At 44.4% G+C, this 18561-nt stretch overlaps 1 protein-coding gene and 1 long non-coding RNA gene across 2 annotated transcripts in view; one reads left to right on the top strand and one right to left on the bottom strand.

The window, feature by feature from the left end:
- Window positions 1-18561, top strand: part of TTLL11 (tubulin tyrosine ligase like 11) — a 274108-nt gene that overhangs the window by 117358 nt on the left and 138189 nt on the right. The window contains exon 6 of the mRNA XM_003911285.4: window positions 711-826. Within this exon, the coding sequence (XP_003911334.3) occupies window positions 711-826 (116 nt within the window). The remainder of the gene's footprint in view (window positions 1-710; window positions 827-18561) is intronic.
- LOC103878110 lies at window positions 720-8155 on the bottom strand. Its single transcript, XR_638109.3, has 3 exons — window positions 8102-8155; window positions 2066-2213; window positions 720-803 (listed from the first exon to the last, which is right to left on the bottom strand). It is a non-coding gene; the product is annotated as an uncharacterized LOC103878110 (long non-coding RNA).

Here is an 18561-nt window from a genome sequence, read left to right as displayed (position 1 = left end):
TACCCTCATGTTACTCACTTAACAAAACAAGATGGAACATTCTCAGATTTTCATAGCCAAATTCTATTCAAGTCAAACAATTTCAGTTTTGTTGCGTTCTGAACATAGACTGTTAATACAAGACCTCTCTGACCTATGGTCACTTCCCAGCATGCCGTTTTTCCAATTTTTAAGGTTTGGAAACTTAGAAGCAGCTGAGCCTTCCCATCAATTTTGACATGAACTAATTAGTTAGCCTCAGGAGATGAACTAATTGAAATTCTATGAATATGATTTAGTCATGTTGACATACTTGAATCACTAAGATAAATAGTACATTTAGCAGTGGTTATATTTTTCTCCCTCTCCCCCAAAAAATTCATTTAAAAAACTGGAAGGAAATACAGCAGATATCAATATTGGGTTTAGGGGGGATTATTTGGATTATTTTAGTTTTCTTAACCCCTTTCTATATTTCTTAATTTTCTGCAGTGAGCATGTATAATTCTGATAATTAGAAGAACATGGTGCTATTTTTCCTCTTCATGTATTTGGTTAATTTATAAAAGGAAATTGACATTCTTAAGGTGGTATAAAGGAAGTCTTTAAAAATTTTCTTCTATAGATTAGCATAAGCAAAATTTACCAGCATAACCCCTGGAGCTAGCTGGATAGCCACTTGACACTGAATCACGGTCTCCACTGTGACACAGAATCCTTACCCATTCAAGCTTTCTCCAGGGGTGTTTGAAAATGTTCCCAGCCTCGTTGATGAAGAAGTGAAAGTGGCTGTGATCAGAGACACTCTGCGCCTCATGGACCCACTTAAGAAGAAAAGGGAGAACCAGTAAGTACTATGTCGTTCATTTCTATCAACTCTGCCTGCTAACTCTGCTTTATATCCTAAGCAGGTAAGTTCTTGGAACCTGCTACCATTGTGAGTGAGATTTACATCTTAAACAATTCTAATAAAATATCTTCATTTTATAAATATCAGCCCCCAAGCAACCAGTGACTCAAATTGGGAGTAATCTGGCAAATGGGCTTTTGTTGATGAATTTGTGAGTGTTATCCAAATCTGGAATATCTCTTCTAAGAAGCCATCTCCCTCAAGGTTAGGCCACCCACTTGCCCGCCGTTGTGCACCTAGTGCTTCTCTGAAATCCTCAAGCGCAGAAAGAGTACAATAAAATGCACGAGAAGAGGGCCACAGGTAACTAGGACATGGTAAGAGTTGCTTCCTTTTTATTTTCTTCATGTTTACACTCTTGCAGTATAAACTTTCAGTTTCAAAATTGGCAAAGCCAATTTAATGACAGTTCTATGATATTTACAACACTTGTAATTCCGCTTCGTCCCCACCCACTCAGTGGTACCTTACATTGCATTGTTGGTGGATATATGTGCTCCACCCTCCCTCCATGGAATCACCCCAGAAATGAATGATATTTCACCTGAGTATGTTGTTCTGTTTTTACCAAATTCCAGGCTCTCACAAAGTAGGGGTTGAGTACATATCACTGTGTCAATGTTTCAGGAAGAAAAATCAAAGGCATCTCAAATAGCACTTCTCACATCCCTAGACTAATCAGATTAACCCTAATGTGCACAGACAAATAAAGCACTTGTCAGTAATTGTTCAAAACTGGGAGGAATGCAGACTTCCCTAAGCAAGTGGTGTTTTGTGGGTTCCTCTATCAAAGTTTCTCACCACCTGGGCTCAAGCCCAAATATCACCCTATGGTCGTGCTGCTCACGCTTGGCTGCACGTTAGAACCCTCTGGGCAGCTTTCAGAAATACCAATACTAGAGTTTCCACTTCTAGAGGTGCTGATTTTAGTTGGTCTGGGTGGAAGGCCTGGCCACAGAAAGTTTCTAGGTTCCCTAGGTGATTCTGCTGTGCAGCCAAGGCTGAGTGCCACTGCCCTGCAGAAAATATTACCCTGAAGAAGTATTGGTCACAGTCTGAGTCAGGCTGGATGGCGCCTGTCCGGCTGAGCCGGCTGAGTTCCTCTCCAGAGTGTTCTTGAGAACACTGTGAGGCACAGATTGCCATTGTTGGCAAGACTCGGCTGAGAATGTTTACCTGTAGTTTGTATGGGCCAATCCCAGCAGGTGTGGCTTCTTCCACCGATCAGTGCTTCAAAGCTGTCCTCTCAGCAGCTCAGACCCAATGGCAGCCAAATAATGTGTTCACCAGTACGTATGCATCTGCAGCTGCTTTCTTTAGCCATCTCAAAGGAAAAGCAATGGATTAATTGCAATTTGGTCAGAATTACTGCAGTAAAACTCATTCCTCAAAAATCTATTCTCTAATAGTTATTGGACTCACCAGCAGATACTAGGTTCTGAGAAATAGTATGGTACTATAAGGAGATTTGGGTAGTGATGTATGCCAGTATGGCATAGCAATACAGTTTTTTTAGGATGACTTTGACACAACAGTGTTCTTTTTTTTTTTTTCTTTTTCTTTTTTATACTTTAAAGTTCTGGGATACATGTGCAGAACATATAGGTTTGTTACATAGGTATACACGTGCCATGGTGGTTTGCTGCACCCATCAACCCATCATCTATGTTAGATATTTCTCCTAATGCTATCCCTCCCCTAATCCCCACCCCCCAACAGGCCTCAGTGTGTGATGTTCCCCTCCCTGTGCTTATGTATTCTCATTGTTCAACTTGCACTTATGAGTGAGAACATGCGGTGTTTGGTTTTCTGTTCTTGTGATAGTTTGCTAAGAATGATGGTTTCCAGCTTCATCCATATCCCTGCAAAGGATATGAACTCATCCTTTTTTATGACTGCATAGTATTCCATGGTGTATATATGCCACATTTTCTTATTTTTTTTTTATTTTTTTGAGACGGAGTCTCACTCTGCCACCCAGGCTGGAGTGCAGTGGCCGGATCTCAGCTCACTGCAAGCTCCGCCTCCCGGGTTCACGCCATTCTCCTGCCTCAGCCTCCCGAGTAGCTGGGACTACAGGCGCCCGCCACCTCGCCCGGCTAGTTTTTTGTATTTTTTAGTAGAGACAGGGTTTCACCGTGTCAGCCAGGATGGTCTCGATCTCCTGACCTCGTGATCCGCCCGTCTCGGCCTCCCAAAGTGCTGGGATTACAGGCTTGAGCCACCGTATATGCCACATTTTCTTTATCCAGTCTATCATTGATGGGCATTTGGGTTGGTTCCAAGTCTTTGCTATTATGAACAGTGCTGCAATAAACATATGTGTGCATGTGTCTTTATAGTAGAATGACTTATAATCCTTTGGGTATATACCCAGTAATGGGATTGCTGGGCCAAATGGTATTTCTGGTTCTAGATCCTTGAGGAATCGCCACACTGTCTTCCACAATGGTTGAACTAATTTACACTCCTACCAACAGGGTAAAAGCGTTCCTATTTCTCCACATTCTCTCCAGCATCTGTTGTTTCCTGACTTTTTAATGATCGCCATTCTAACTGGCGTGAGACGGTATCTCATTGTGCTTTTGATTTGTATTTCTCTGATGACCAGTGATGATGAGCTTTTTTTCATATCTTTGTTGGCCACATAAATGTCTTCTTTTGAGAAGTGTCTGTTCATATCCTTCGCCCACTTTTTGAGACACATCAGCATTCTTATTCCTTTATGGGGAACAAGAAGTTCAAGAGTCGTATGGCCTGAGTCTTTTTAAGCTCTGCCACCTAAACATGAAGGGATAGAAGCATTCTACTAATTTTCATTAAATGACATTGAAACAAAATTAGTTTTTCTTGTTCTAGTTGCTTTTCTTTACCTACATCAGTTAATCCATAGGAGCTGCATTCTATGTGATCTATATGAGCTGCAGGCCTAAAATTTAATAATAATGGAGCATAGGACCATTGAGAAGGATAGGAAAGGCATTTTACAACTTATCAAGTCATAAATAGCAGCACCTCATTTTTTATTTAAAAAGCATTGACTTTTTTATTGATAGCCAGGAACAGTTAGAAGTTGAACCTGACTTTTATTCTAATATAAAACCCTTTCATCTCATCCTCTTCTTACCTATAATGTAAAGATATATGATAATAGCTCAATGCCATTTACTGATTTTTTTCTTAATTTCACCTTTTTTTTTTTTTTTAACTCAGCAAGGATTATCCATGAAAGTACTTTGTAATCCATAAAGTGTGTTTACATGTAAGATATTATGATCATTTTGATAAATTTACCATGCGGAGGAAAAGGCTGAAATTATTCTCAACTCCTTTGTGTAGAAATGTTTCAGAAGAAGTTGAAAAATTACCCTATTTATGCCACACAGTGTCATAGTGCTGAATCCTGTGTCTAAATCTGAGACTATGTCACTCCAACTGCATAAAATGATGTTATGTAGACTTCCAGGCTAGAAGCTACCTTTAGAAGCCAGGGTTTCTAGTGTTTGCACAGAATCTGACCTATTTTTTGGGGAAAAAAAAAAAAAAAAAATGGAATCTCAGCCTTTCCCTTCAGCTCTTTAGCAAAAGAGGGTCCGAAGTGTCTGTCCGTCATTAGTTATTTCTTGAGAACAGTTTGTCAGCAAGACCGCTGAGGCAGGTCTTCACTTCCTCACACAGACTAAAGATAAAAAGTAGATACCCCAAACTCCTCATCTCCCCAGACTGCTCTGGACAGGTGAAGAGGAATCCTCAGAAGGAGCCCCAGACCGGTGTCCATGCATCACGCATTTCCTCGACCTCAGGGTCTTGTAGCCTGGGGTCAGTTTCTTGGTGGGACTGAAAGCAATCCTCAGGCAGTCTACCAGGGGAAGAACTTGACTCTGCTGACATCCACCTTGGCATAGTCGAGAGTGCCTTCTATGGAGCTGAAAAACCTGAGATTCCAATCCTAACTCTGTCACTAACTGGTGGTGAGTCCTTGGAGATGTTGCATAGCTGTTTTGAGCCTCAGTATCCTTTTCTATAAAATGGGGATAATGATGTTCAAATAAACAATGAGAGGCCGGGCACAGTGGCTCACACCTGTAATCCCAGCACTTTGGGAGGCCAAGGCAGGCGGATTACTTGAGGTCGGGAGTTCAAGACCAGCCTAGTCAACATGGTGAAACCCCATCTCTACTAAAAATACAAAAATCAGCTGGGCATGGTGGTGCATGCCTATAATCCCAGCTACTTGAGAGACTGAGGCACAAGAATCGCTTGAACCCAGGAGGCGAAGGTTGCAGTAAGCCAAGATCGTGCCACTACACTCCAGCCTGGGTGACAGAGTAAGACTGTGTCTCAAAAAAAAAAATAAAAATAAAAATAAATAAGAAAAACTTTTAATATATAGTAGGTGCTTGATAATGCTGAGTTTACCACTCAACAGCAGATCATGAGGTCAGGAGTTCGAGACCAGCCTGGCCAATACAGTGAAACCCTGTCTCTACTAAAAATACAAAAAAAATAATAATAATAATCAGGCGTGGTGGCGCATGCCTATAGTCCCAGCTACTCGGGAGGCTGAGGCAGAAGAATTGCTTGAACCTGGGAGGCAGAGGTGGCAGTGAGCCGAGATCACACCACTGCACTCCAGCCTGGCAGCAGAGCGAGACTCCATCTTAAAAAAAAAAAAAAGAAAAAAAAGAAAAGAAAGAAAGTATCTACTGGACATGAAAGAAAAAAACAATGCTTAGTTATTATTCTCTTTCCTGGCATACTTAAAGTAGGTTTTTTAGTTTAAAATCAATGATGTATCCTAAAAATGAAGCTGCTTGATGACTATGGACTAGAATCGACATTGGAGCTGGTTGCCAATGGAAGGTTCTGTTTCCAGGTAGCAAGATGTCACTGGCTGATATTTATTTCATGTGTTAGGAGAAATTACCTTTGGCTCCTGAAGGAGGAGAACCTCTGTCATATGTGAACTGTTTTGGCTAAGGTAGCATTTTGTAATATCTAGTGACTTAATTGATTTTCTTACGAGGGTTCTGTGGAGGCTCTGTAGGGACATGGGAAGCAGGAAGCTTATGGGGTGGGATTCTGGAAACATTATATAAATGGAGGTAAAATTCACATATCATACAATGAACCATTTAAAAGCACACAATTCAGTGGCATTTAGTATGTTCACAAAGCTGTGCAACCACCACCACTAGCTTCACAGTGTTTTGCCACTCCAAAAGGAAACCATCAATCACTCTCCATTCCCCCTCCCCCCAGTTCCCGGCAACCAACAGTCTGCTTTCTGTCTCTGTGGATTTAGCTGTTCTGGATATTTCATCTGAATAGAATAATACCCTATGCAGTCTTTTGTGATTGGCTTCTTTCACTTAGTATAATATTTTTGAAGTTCACCCTTGTTGTGGCATGTGTCAGTACTTCATTCCTTTTTACGGCTGAATAATATTCCATGAGATGGATAGACCACATTTAGTATTCATTTGTCAGTTGATGGACATTTGGGTAGATGCCATCTCTTTTTCAACCAGAGGGATGCTACAATGATCTATTTCATATGTTGGCACTCTACATTAGATTTCTTTTGAAGAGAGGGGATCTTTTCTGCTATGAGAAGTTTTTAGAACCCCCGTTTTCATCCAGCCTCCTCATTTATTGCTAAAAGCATAGACCTTAGAACTCATCATGCTGGTCAGTTCCCTGGTTCAAGAATCTCCCTCTGAAGCTGGGCACAGTGGCTCACGCCTGTAATCCCAGAACTTTGGGAGGCCGAGGCAGGTGGGTCACGATGTCAGCAGTTCAAGACCGGCTTGGCCAACGTGGTGAAACTCCGTGTCTACTAAAAGATACAAAAGTTAGCTGGGCCTGATGGCAGGTGCCTGTAATCCCAGCTACTTGGGAGGCTGAGGCAAGAGAATTGCTTGAACCGGGGAGGCGGAGGTTGCAGTCAGCCAAAATCGAGCCACTGCACTCCAGCCTGGGTGACAGAGCAAGACTCCGTCTCAAAAAAAAAAAAAAAAAAAAAAAAAGAAAAAGAAAAAAGAAAAAGAGAATCTCCTTCTGAAGCATCACTGACAGAGGAGCAGCATATGTCCCGGCAAGACAACAGAGTTGGTATCAGTCAGGCCTGGGATAATGTCCTTAATCCCTGATCATTGCACCCTGAGCTTGGTGGTCAAGTCACTTTGGTCTGATCATGTCTGTAAAATGGGAATCCAGGTACCTCCTTGGATGGATTGTCATGGTCATGGTATGAAATGACATGTGTGAGAAAGCCCCATGGGATCTGAGAGCATTAGACAACAGCTAGTTCTTAGAGTCACCGTCAATCAGGCTTTCCTTTAAAATCATGCTGATGGTGACAAATAAGTCATCAGCTCTTGAGGCAAGCTGTTTGAGTTGTGGTCATAATGGTTCTGCCCCCCTGAATCATACACGGGGAAGCTATGCTGGAGGGAGGTATGAAACTTGCCCAAAGTCCCAAAGCTAGTGAGAAATAGACTGGAAACTGGGCCCTGGGCCTGACTCCTACACCAGTGTTCACTTGGCCATGAGGCTGTATTGGTCTCCAGTTTCCGCTTTCACATTCAAAGCTTAACTTTGAAGGTACGGGAAAAAAGTAAGAATAATCAATGGAAAATTTCCCCTTTCACTCAAGGTATGTGGGCAGCCTAAGTCTTTCTTTTTAAAACTTCTGTCAGAGGCAGAAGTAAATAAATTACAATCTCAATTATTTTTAAAACAATGTGCTTATTCCATCAATTGATTAATTTTTGGCTCCCAAGGGACCCATTTTACTAGTATTGGGCTCCTTTTCCTGAACATAGATATTTCAGGGAATTGGACTCCTTTCTCAAGAATCATAACCATTCAGGACCCCAGTGTAATATAAATGAAGACAGAGATAGGCTTGGAGAAATCGGAGGGGGTTTTATTGATATCACGATGCCACGCAATGCCTGGGAGCTGGGTTATGGACTGCTTTCCTCTTATTCAAAGGTATATATTTGGAACATGACTTATATAAGGCCCAGAAGCCCCTTTTTCCACAGTAACATTTCATAGTCCTCTCCCCGTTTCATTACTTCCTATCACCATAACAACCAGGTTTGCTGTAAAGAGAGGGAGTCAGTCTGCCAAGCAGCTGTGGTCCTAATTTGGAAGTGTTTGTCCACTAAAGGTTTTATTGGGCGCTCAGGCTTTACTTCTTACCTTGACTCCAAGCACATCTCTTGGGCCCTGTGCCATATTTAGTGCCAATAGATGAATCCCCAAATCTGGTAGATTCTATGTAGAATCTAGAATAAAGTTGAAACATTCTCAGAGAACAGAAAACAAGGAATCTCCCAGTGGACTCTGTTTTGTGGCTGGGTCTTGTCGTACAACCAAGGAATATGGCTTTGTTCAATCCTGGAGAAGATTAGAGAAACAGTAATCAGAAATTCTCCAGGCCCAGAACCCTGTCCCTTAAATTGGTAGCACCTCTTATTGAAGTCCCCTCAAAAATAAGGAAGAGGGGTTCTTAACTACCTAGACTAAGCATGCTGTTGTAAGTATAGAACATGATCTTTCTGACTGGAGAATGGATTCTTCCAGAAGAATCATCCACTATCCTGCTGAATGGCCCATTCATGTATGCACTGCTGACCTTTGGTTGAAATTCTGGGCTCAATTGATTCCTGAGGTGATATGGTTTGGCTCTGTGTCCCTACCCAAATCTCATCTCAGATTGTAATCCCCACAAGACCTGGTGGGAGGTGATTGGATCATGGAGGTGGTTTCTCCCATGCTGTTCTTATGGTAGCGAGTGAGTTCTTGTATATGCACATCAAAGCACAGCACTGTTTTCTTAACCTTGCTTATGACACAGAGACATTTGTTCACATGTTCTCCTGCTGACCCTCTCCCCACTATTACCCTATTGTCCTGCCACATCCCCCTCTCCAAGATAGTAAAGATAATGATCAATAAATACTGAAGGAACTCAGAGACCGGTGCTTGCGCAAGTCCGTATACTGAGCGCCGGTCCCCTAGGCCCACTTTTCTTTCTCTATATTTTGTCTCTGTGTCTCTTTCTTTTCTCAAGTCTCTTGTTCCACCTGACAAGAAATGCCCACAAGTGTGGAGGGGCTGGCCCCCTTCAAGTTCTCATGAGATCTGGTGGTTTAAAAGTGTGTGGCAGCAACCCCTTCTCTCTCTCTCTTTCCTGCCACCTTGGAAGAAGGTCCTTGCTTCCCCTTTGCCTTCCGCCATGATTGTACGTTTCCTGAGGCCTCCCAGTCATGATTCCTGTTAAGCCTGCAGAACTCTGAGTCAGTTAAACCTCTTCGTCATAAATTACCCAGTCTCAGGTAGTTCTTTGTAGCAGTGTGAAAACAGACTAATACATGAGGGTTCAATCAGGAACCCTGACCCTGCAGACCAGCACACATTGACCCCAAGCACCTTTGAAGATTTTACATAAATAAAAAAGTCTGGGTCACAGATAAATGAATATTTGCATACTTATTTGCATTTCATTTGCACCATGTGTGGATTAGAGAAACAGATATTTATTTATTTCGAGTGTTTATTGACCACTTACTGTGTGTCAGGGGAAGACTGCAGAAGAGAATTAGATCGCCAGCCAGTAGGGGCGGCAAGACCCACGCATCAGTATCTGTAAGGTGGAATGTGCTAAGTACTGAAAGCATAAAGACAAATTGCCAAGAGAGGAAAGTGTGGGGAGAGGTTATTTCCTGATGGAAAGAACTTTTAAAAACTGACAAGGAGGTGGCACTTGAGCTGAGGTTTAAAGCGTGAGTAGGATTTGAAATATGAAAATGAGGGGAAGGAGGTCCCTGGTGAAGGAAACAAAGGCACAAGGCTCTGTTGGGGGAGCCCTGAGGAGTTCAGGTAGGCAGGAGGGATGGGTGCATGGAGTGGATTAGGAGAGAGGAAGGTGGGAGCTAGGTGGAAACTCAAAGCCAGAGGTTTATGGCCTTGAATGTCAAGAAATTTGAGGCCAGGCACGGTGGCTCACGCCTGTAATCCCAGCACTTTGGGATGCCTAGGCAGTAGATCACGTGGAGTCTGGAGTTCAAGGCCAGCCTGGCCAACATGGTGAAACCCCATCTCTACTAAAAATATGAAAATTAGCCAGGCATGGTGACATGTCCCTATAATCCCAGCTACTCAGGAGGCTAAGGCAGGAGAATCGCTTGAATCCAGGAGGCAGAAGTTGCAGTGAGCTGAGATCACACCACTGCACTCCAGCCTAGGCAACAGAGGGAGACTCAGTCTCAAAAAAAAAAAAAAAAAAAAAAAAAGGAAAATTAATTTGAGCTTGTTTTTTTGTGGTTTTTTTTCCCCTCTCCTCTAATGAATGTGTCACAGTCTTTATTCTTAGTCCCTGGCACAGTATTCAAAATCTTTTTTTTTTCAACTTTTATTTCAGGGTCAGGGCGTCCATGAGCAGGTTTGCTATGGAGCAGTTTTTCTATCTGGAATGCACGAAGTCTTGAAGGGTATCTGTGATTTTGTGTATATGTGTATTTTTTTTTTTTCTGGAGCAAAGGCAAGAAGTTTCATCATATTTTCAAAAAGTGAAGAACTGAACTGTCATCCTATTATCATTGGAGGCTATAAAAAGCCACAACAACTTGTCTGAGGTTCCTAGCTTCAAGATACATTGTGTTCCCCGTACCTTGAAAGGTCTCAGGTTTCAGATGATAGCAAATGAGAAAAAATGTGCATACATTTTCAAGTATGAGCAGGCAGGAGATGACTAATGATAAGTGCATTATTTTATGTGCAAGAAGCAAAACCAGACAACTCTCTTCCGTTTGAAAATGTTTAAGCATTAAGTCAGAAGTAACCAGCAAAAGCCTTATTTGTGGGAAGTCTGTTGAGAGGGAACTATTTCCAAGATGTATGGGGAAGAATTTCCTGAGCTGATGTGAGAGTGTCATTCCAGAGGACCATTAGACAGGAGCTGAGCCCCTCCGCCGGCAGGTAGGCACGCTCTCCCTCTTGCCGTGCGTGGAGCAGATGGGAAACTAGACGAGCATATGGCCAGTCAGTCATCATTACGGGGAAATGGCAGTGCTGAATTCTTTGTGGGCCCTTCCAAAGTTATTCCAGGTAGTGATGAGGTAGCAAATGTGTTTGGAAATTTCCTTAGGAGTTGCACCAGTGAGCCTTAAATGTTTGTGTGCTTTTAGAATCAGCAGTTGTTAGCCCAGAACACAGCGCACGCTGGGCTTAGGAGACCAAGGTTTTAGTATCAGCTCCACCTTGGTCTCAGAAAAGTCACTTAGACCTTCTTGAGTTCAATTTCTTCATTAGAAAAAAAAGGGGGAATAATAGTTTCTGCTCTGCCTGGTTCACAAGGGAGTGTTTCTTGAGTGCTGGCTGTGTATAGCATGGTGGTAAATGTTCACATATAGTCCCAGCTGGTCTTCACACAGGATCTGCAGTAGGGGCTATGACTATTTCTATTTTATAGATGAGGACATTGAGGCTTGGAGAGGTTGAATGGTATGGCCAAGTCCACCTGCTTATGAGAGATAGACTGGGATTTAAAGGCAGGTCTGTCCAACTCTTGCCCTGCAAGAGAACAGACGTGCAGGTATTTAGCACATGAAAGAGATGGGTGCCTGCAAGGTGTTAGCACTCCCTGGTTGGGTTCACGCCTATCCAAAGCCTGTTCTCTCTGTAAACTTTGGGGCAGGGTTTCATGTCTCTATCTCCAGGGCCAGGCGCAGAACCCAAGTAGGTGCTTATGGGTGAGGAAGGTCTGTGGTCAGTGAGGCAGTGACTTTATGTTCAATAATGTTCACAACCAGAATGAATATAATGTAAGCCAATGTACAAAGAAGAGTGACTTAAAGCAGAATCTCACATAAGACAAGAGAGACCATCCAAGACAGAAAATTCCCTGTGTGCAGTTATGTGTCCCAGACCGGAGAACAGGCTGAAGTTTCGTAAGAAGACCTGGTGAGCCAAGGACTAGGTTGAATCATATGAAATCGCTGATAGTAGACAATTTCTGGAATACAAGAATGACAATGTCATATGGTTCAACCTAATAGTTGGCTGGGAATGGTCAAGACAAGCTTCTTGAAGAAGGTAAAGAAGTTGGGGCTTGCATTAGCTTGGGCTTGGATAAGTAAGAACATGTAAGTAGACTTGGGAGAGGAAGTATGGAGGCAGGAAGCAGGTGACAGGGTTAGGTGGAGGTGGGGAGGCACCAGTGGTGGGTCAGGACCGCCCATCATAGTTCCAAAAGGGCATTTTGGGGTGGAGAAGACAGATGCTGCTTCCCTGTTGCCCATTTATTATTAAAATGTTGTTCTCATTGTAAAAGTAATGTGTGCTTATTGTAGAAAAATTGAGAAGTACTGAAAAGTGCATAGCATGACATCTCCCTCAAAGTCAGCCACCCAGAGCTAACCCGATTAACTTTTTACTTAATAAAAATAGTATAATCTTCTCCTGTTGTTTATAGTTGAAGCCATACTGTCTGTGTAATTTTGGTATGCTGTTTTTATTTTTCTCCTTTTTGTGTGTGATGGAGTCTCACTCTGTTGCCCAAGCTGGAGTGCAGTGGCGCAATCTCAGCTCACTGCAACCTCTGCCTCCCAGGTTCGAGTGATTCTCCTGCCTCAGCCTCCCGAGTAGCTAGGATCACAGGCACCCACCAACATGCCTGGCTAATTTTTGTATTTTTAGTAGAGACAGGGTTTCACCATGTTGGCCAGGCTGGTCTCGAACTCCTGACCTCAGGCGATCCACCCGCCTTGGTCTCCCAAAGTTCTGGAGTTACAGGCGTGAGCCACAGCTCCTGGCCTATTTTTCTCCCTTTTATAAGGCAGTAGTTGCCCCTTTCTCATTCACAACTCTTCTTGAACATCATTTTCATCAATGACTGGACCGGAGTTTGCCTCCCTATTGGGGAATGTTCAGTTTATTTCTAGCATCTATGCTTAAAGCTCTGTGCAATGAGAATGGTGTCATAGGGTAGAGAGAGTCCCTGGGGCAGCAGGAAAGGAGATCTACTCTGGTTTTCAATGTACAGTAGAAGAGTGGAGTGAGTGAGGGTTGGGGCCCTGGATGAGACTCTTGGGCGTAAATTTGGCTCTGCCATTTATCACCATAAATAGGGCAGAGATTCCCACTCTCTGTACTTTGTTGTTTTTTTTTTTGTCCATAAAAGGGAGTTTTCAGTTGGATGTTTTTAAACCTACAAAGCAATGAGAAGTTCTTAATTTGGAGAGAAAGAATATGTTGCTTATTCCTAAGAAAGTATTTGACATGGAAAATATCCAATCTGAATATAGTTAAATAAATTGAACAATATATGTAACCTGAAAGGGTTTCTTTTTTTTTTTTTTTTTCTTGAGGAAAAAAGTGTGGAGGAAGGGGTGGTAAAGTGGGAAGAGTGCTACAGCAGTGCCAGGTTCATCTTCAACCGTGAGGATGGACTTGATTTTCTTCTAATGATCTGTTAGATTATCAGAAATGGAAGATCAAAATGAAAGCCAGTTTCAGTCATCATTTGTAAATCCTTGGTTATCATACCAAGTGTTTGGCAGTGTTCTCTAGCTGCTTTCCTTCCTTTTCTTTTAAGCAATTTCTGTTTCTTCCTCCACTTTAAGCAGCCTAAGAGGCCTTTGCAACCCTCATCACAGAGGCTAATGAGAGAGGTGGAAGAGGGTGGAATTTGAGCATTTCAGAGCAGGAGGATCCACCCCCAGGCTCACCCTCTCTGGGCATGCATCTCATGAGTGAGAGTCAGCAGCCTTCTGGGTCTAGCTGTGGCTTTCCTGGATATGCAATTCCTGTCTAGGGGGATGCCTTTATTTACTTAGAGAGGATCATTTTCTTCCTCCAGACTGTGCCATGCCTCTGCAGCACCGTAGACCAGTCCTGAGAAACTGCTAACGTGTGAATGAATATAAGTATGCATGCATGCATGAATGAGTGCTGAGGGCTTGCTACATGTACGTCCTGTGCTAGAGGCTGGATCAGTGATGCCTGTAGCCTCTGTGAGGTACAGGAGGCAGCAGGAGCACCAACAGCCAGGTGAGCTAGGCCTGGGCATGAGGAGATGTGGGGCAGGAAGAAGGCAGTGAGGGAGACCTAAGCTGAGGAAACAAGTCCTGGTGAGGGCTGCAAGGCAGGACAGGACATGGGGCTCTCAAAGCACTGACAGCTCCAGAACATTCATAACTGTATTCACAACTTCATGAAAGCTTCAAGCTGGAATCACCCTAATGTCCCCCAACAGAAGGCAGAAGAATGCACTCATTATGAATATTCCCTTACTGGAATACTATACATCAATGAAAACGTGTGTATTATAGCTTTGTACGTGGATATTGATGTACAGCAAAAGAAGCACGTAATACAAGAACATCTACAGTACAGTTCAACGAAATAAAATTCATAACAGGCAAAACTAAACTTTGTTTTATAGAGGTGTAACTCTAAGTAGTCAAAGATGAAGAAAAGTGAGAAACAAAGATCAGAGGGTTTAAGGTGGTTGCTTCTGGGCAGGGATGGGCAGAGGGAGGTGTGATCTGAGAGGGTCACAGGTGGAGGCTGAGATGTGGCTATGGTCTATTTCTTAACCCAGGTGGTGGCTGCATAGGTTTTAGAATTATTCTTTAAATGTATGTGTCTGTGTTATACATGCTTGTATATGTGTGATATTTGAAAATTTTACAGAAAAAAATAAAGAAGTCCAATGTATAATACGGATCACAGTGAGCAAGCAGGGACAGTGTCAAGAGATGGGGCCAGAGCTGCAGGGCCTAAATAATGAGTCAGGCCAAGCATTTGGCTTTTCCTCCTAAAAGCAATGGACAGATTTTAAAAGCAGGCTGACACGATGAGGTGTGTATTTTGAAACTATCGCTTTGACTGCAGCATGAAAGCCAAATTGGGGTGAGGCAAGGGTGGCTGTGGGACAGTTACGAGTTTTGGGGGATGTCGGTCATGTGGGTTAGGTGGCAGGAGTAGGAATGGAGAGAAATGTTTGTATCAAGACGTTTTTAGGAGAATGAATGGACAGGGCTTGGTGATGGATTGGATCTGAGATGTGAGTGTGAAGGAAGAACCAAGAAAGGAGCTCTGCTAACATGTGAATGAATACTCATGCATGCGCGCATGAATGAGTGCTGAGGGCTTGCTACATGTACGTCCTGTGCTAGAGTCTGGATCTGTGATGCCTGTAGCCTCTGTTCAGCAACTGGGTGGCTATTGGTGCCGGTAATGGAGGTGCCACAACCTGGGAGAAGAACAGCTTTGTGAGGGCCTGATGGAGGGTCATGACACTTCCAGGGATATTACCTAATAGGTAGTTGGGTACATGGGCCAGGGGTTCATGAGGGGGTGTGGTCCATTACAAGAATAATTGCTCCACAGAGTAGACAGGGATGGTTTGGTCCCCAAGTGCAGACTAGACACTGTACACCAAGTGATTTTGGTGGCAACTGTGGTGAAGTGGGGTGAACCCAGGACAGGAGGTCTGGGTTCAGATCCTGACTCTCACTCCTCTTTTTGGCACATTCTTAACCCTGTTGCACTTCAGCATGCTCACAGAGCTTGGCCCTGCTTGCTGGCTCAGTTGCTGGGCACAGAAACATCCTGTCTTCACGGTGCCCTTTGCATATTACCTCTGTTGTCTTAATTCACTTTTAGGCTTTGCCTTGGGGGCCTTAAGAAGCACTGGACCCCATTGTAAGCAGTGCGCATGCCTGGCAGGGGGAGTGATTGAGGACTATTGAGTGGAGCAGGCAGTGAGGGTTTCCCTAGAGCACCTGCTTCTCCGGGCTTCCCCAGCGAGCCTCCTCTGCTCGTTGTCATTACAGTCACCATCACCCCACACACCTGTGCAGGGCTTGGCAGTTTATAGAGTCATTTCAAACCGATTATCCTAAATGATATTTGCCCGACCATGCAAAGTAGGCAGGAAATGAGTCGTTCTTCCCATTTCACAGGCAAGGAAACCAAGACTCAAACAACATGGCATTTCACAAGCTTTAGGCTTTAAGACTGTATGTGTTGGAGGGTAGGTTGCTGGTCATGGAAACAGTTACCTGTGTCCAAATCTACTAGCTGAAGCCTCAGCTAGGCTCTGTTTCTATACACCATGACCTCTGTGAGGTGCTGGAGGAGAGAAAAACTGGAATCTGTCCTCAGAGGCCTGATTAGGAGTCGGGACTGAAAATCCTCTGCTGGGAGGAAATGGTGGAGGTGCTAAGCATGTTTGGCTTAGAGAAAAAAGACCCCAGGAGATGAGATAGCATTTCCATTTTTACTTAAAGGTGGTTATGTGCGAAAGGGGATGAAGTCTCTTCAGGCATCAATAAGGCAGAGCAAAGACCCATGACTGAAATTTGCAGAGGGATTTAAGCTCAAAGAAAGAAAGAAAACAACAACAGCAAATGACTCACTTGGCCTGAAATGATAAGGGTTGACTGAAAGGAGTAGCAATTTCCATGTAGTTAGAAGTAATCAAACCAAGGCTAAATAGCCATTCAGTTCTTAGTTGTGCCATCTTGGGCAAGCTGCTTAACCTCTCGGAGTCCAGGTCTCCTTATCTAGACAGTGAACATACTGTTCCTACATTGCAGGTTGGTTGTGAGGACCAAATAAGGCACTGAAGCAGATCTCTGGGGACATTCATTCCGCAAGTAGCTATTGAGTTCCTACGAGGTACATGACATATGCGATCTGACTTAATTTTCATGGCAGGCTGGCCCCTCACATTTTTGAGGCCCAAGAAAGAAAACAAATTGAAGCCTCAGCCTCCTTCCAGTCCCTCCTTCTCCTCCCACTCCTGACTCCATCCACTACTGCAAGGAGTCGGGTAGACCCTACAGTTCACACATCTCAGCTCTGTTCACAACGACCCCCACCCCCAACTGGCTGTTCCTGGCCATTCTTCAGGACTAGGAAGAAGACCCCAGAAGCACCATTTGCCCTTGAGAGGATGGACTCCAGCCATCTAGGAGGGGAATTCTGGGTTCCTGGTTCCCAGAGGAGGGAGGGCATGGGCTCCATGTGAACATGCCTCCTTGGCCTCAAGGACTCCTTGCCCCTTGGGAAGGGGGCTACCAGAGTTGGACTGGAGAAGGACCCTCTCAAATGCAGGGCACAAAGCAGGGGCCCACTCGCCAGGATACAAGTGCAGTATTTTTTGCTAACTCAGTAAGTGGTGGTGCTTAGTTACAGTTACCTGGGTGTGCTCAGCCGGGAGCCATTCTGGAGCTCTGACAGGCTCAGAGTGGGGAACAAAGCCAGGGAAGCAGAGGAGGGAAGACGGGGCGGGGATGATGTGGGCTATCAGGACAGGGCCAGCAGCTCAAATGATCAAGTCTGTAGGGACAGATTGACTAAGTTTCCTTTTGGACCAGGGTTCTTCCTCCCGTGGTGGTGAGGGCCTCTATGGGCAGGCTGTTTCTGGAAGAGTCCCTGGGCAGTGGTAGAAGGTGCCCCCTGATTCTGACTGGCTAGTCTGTTTGAGGAAGACCTGAGGCTACAAGCTGCTGCCCGGGGGGTGGGGTTGGGGTGGGAGAAAGTGGCAAGGACCAGGCCTTAGCCATGGAGTTGAGGATAGAACCACAGCTCTATTAGAAGAGCCAGCTGGGCCAACATGCAGCGGGGAGGGCACAGCGGGGCGTCACATTCTGGCTTGAGTCAGCAAGGCCACTCCCAGACCCCCCTTCTTCTGGGGCTTGGAGTCAGCTAACTACTCCCTGCTGAGGTCAGCAAGGCTGGAGGACCGGATGGGGCAGATCCACTGGATGCAGAACCTTGGAGCCTGCAGCTGAGTAGGGACCAGAAGAGGAGCTGGGTGGTTCCCAAACGTTAGTGGGCACCAGAATCACCTGGTGGGTTTGTTAAATCCCAAACTGCTGAGCTCCACTCCCAGAGTTTCTGATTAATTTGCATTTCTGACATGTTTCCAGGTAAAACAGATGCTGCTGGTCCAGGTACAACACTTTGAGAACTACTTGCCTGCCAGCCCCCGGCCTTGTGTCTGTCCCAGGCCACCTGAAGACCCTGGGAAGCAGCCCTTCATTCCTGCTAGGGTTTGGTGTAGTGCTCTCAGCAGGGCAGCCACTAGGCCCCATCCTCATGCACAGCGATGGAGGATGCCCCTGGCGAGGGAGGCCATTGGAAACAGAGCTTGCCAGTAATACAGGGAACAAGACACCCGGTTTAATACAGCTCTACTCGTAGGTGTCACATATATTGCTTGTGACCACAGAACTGAAGAAGCAAAACAGAGCCACTTTTTAAATTCACATTTTTAGGAGTGTTTCCTTTCTGTGCGGGTTTCTTAAAACAAGTGAAATATTAAATGATTGTAAAATCTAACCTTTAGGGAACAATCAAACTGTCTTAGAACAATTCTTCTAATGAGGGAGAAAGTTGCAGATTCCACTTCCCCCCGCCCCCCTCCCGCCCCGCCCCGTTTCATTCTCTTCTAGCTGGTTTTCAGGCAAAGTCCTAGGTGCATTTTCAATTTGGTCTCAGTTTTTCTCGCAGCAGAACAAGTGGTGGGGAAAACGTTTTCTCCAGGCAGCAGCAGCATTTCTGTCTCGTTTGTTTGGTTTTGCACTGTAACACGGCATCTTGTGGGGGCTGCTAATTTGAACTTAGGTCCTTCTAGGAATGCA

The sequence above is a fragment of the Papio anubis genome, chromosome 13 (assembly GCF_008728515.1).
Source record: "Papio anubis isolate 15944 chromosome 13, Panubis1.0, whole genome shotgun sequence".
NCBI classification, from domain to species: Eukaryota; Metazoa; Chordata; class Mammalia; order Primates; family Cercopithecidae; genus Papio; species Papio anubis.
The sequence above is the reverse complement of the archived record's forward strand: the minus strand, read 5'-3'. Positions and strand labels throughout refer to the sequence as shown.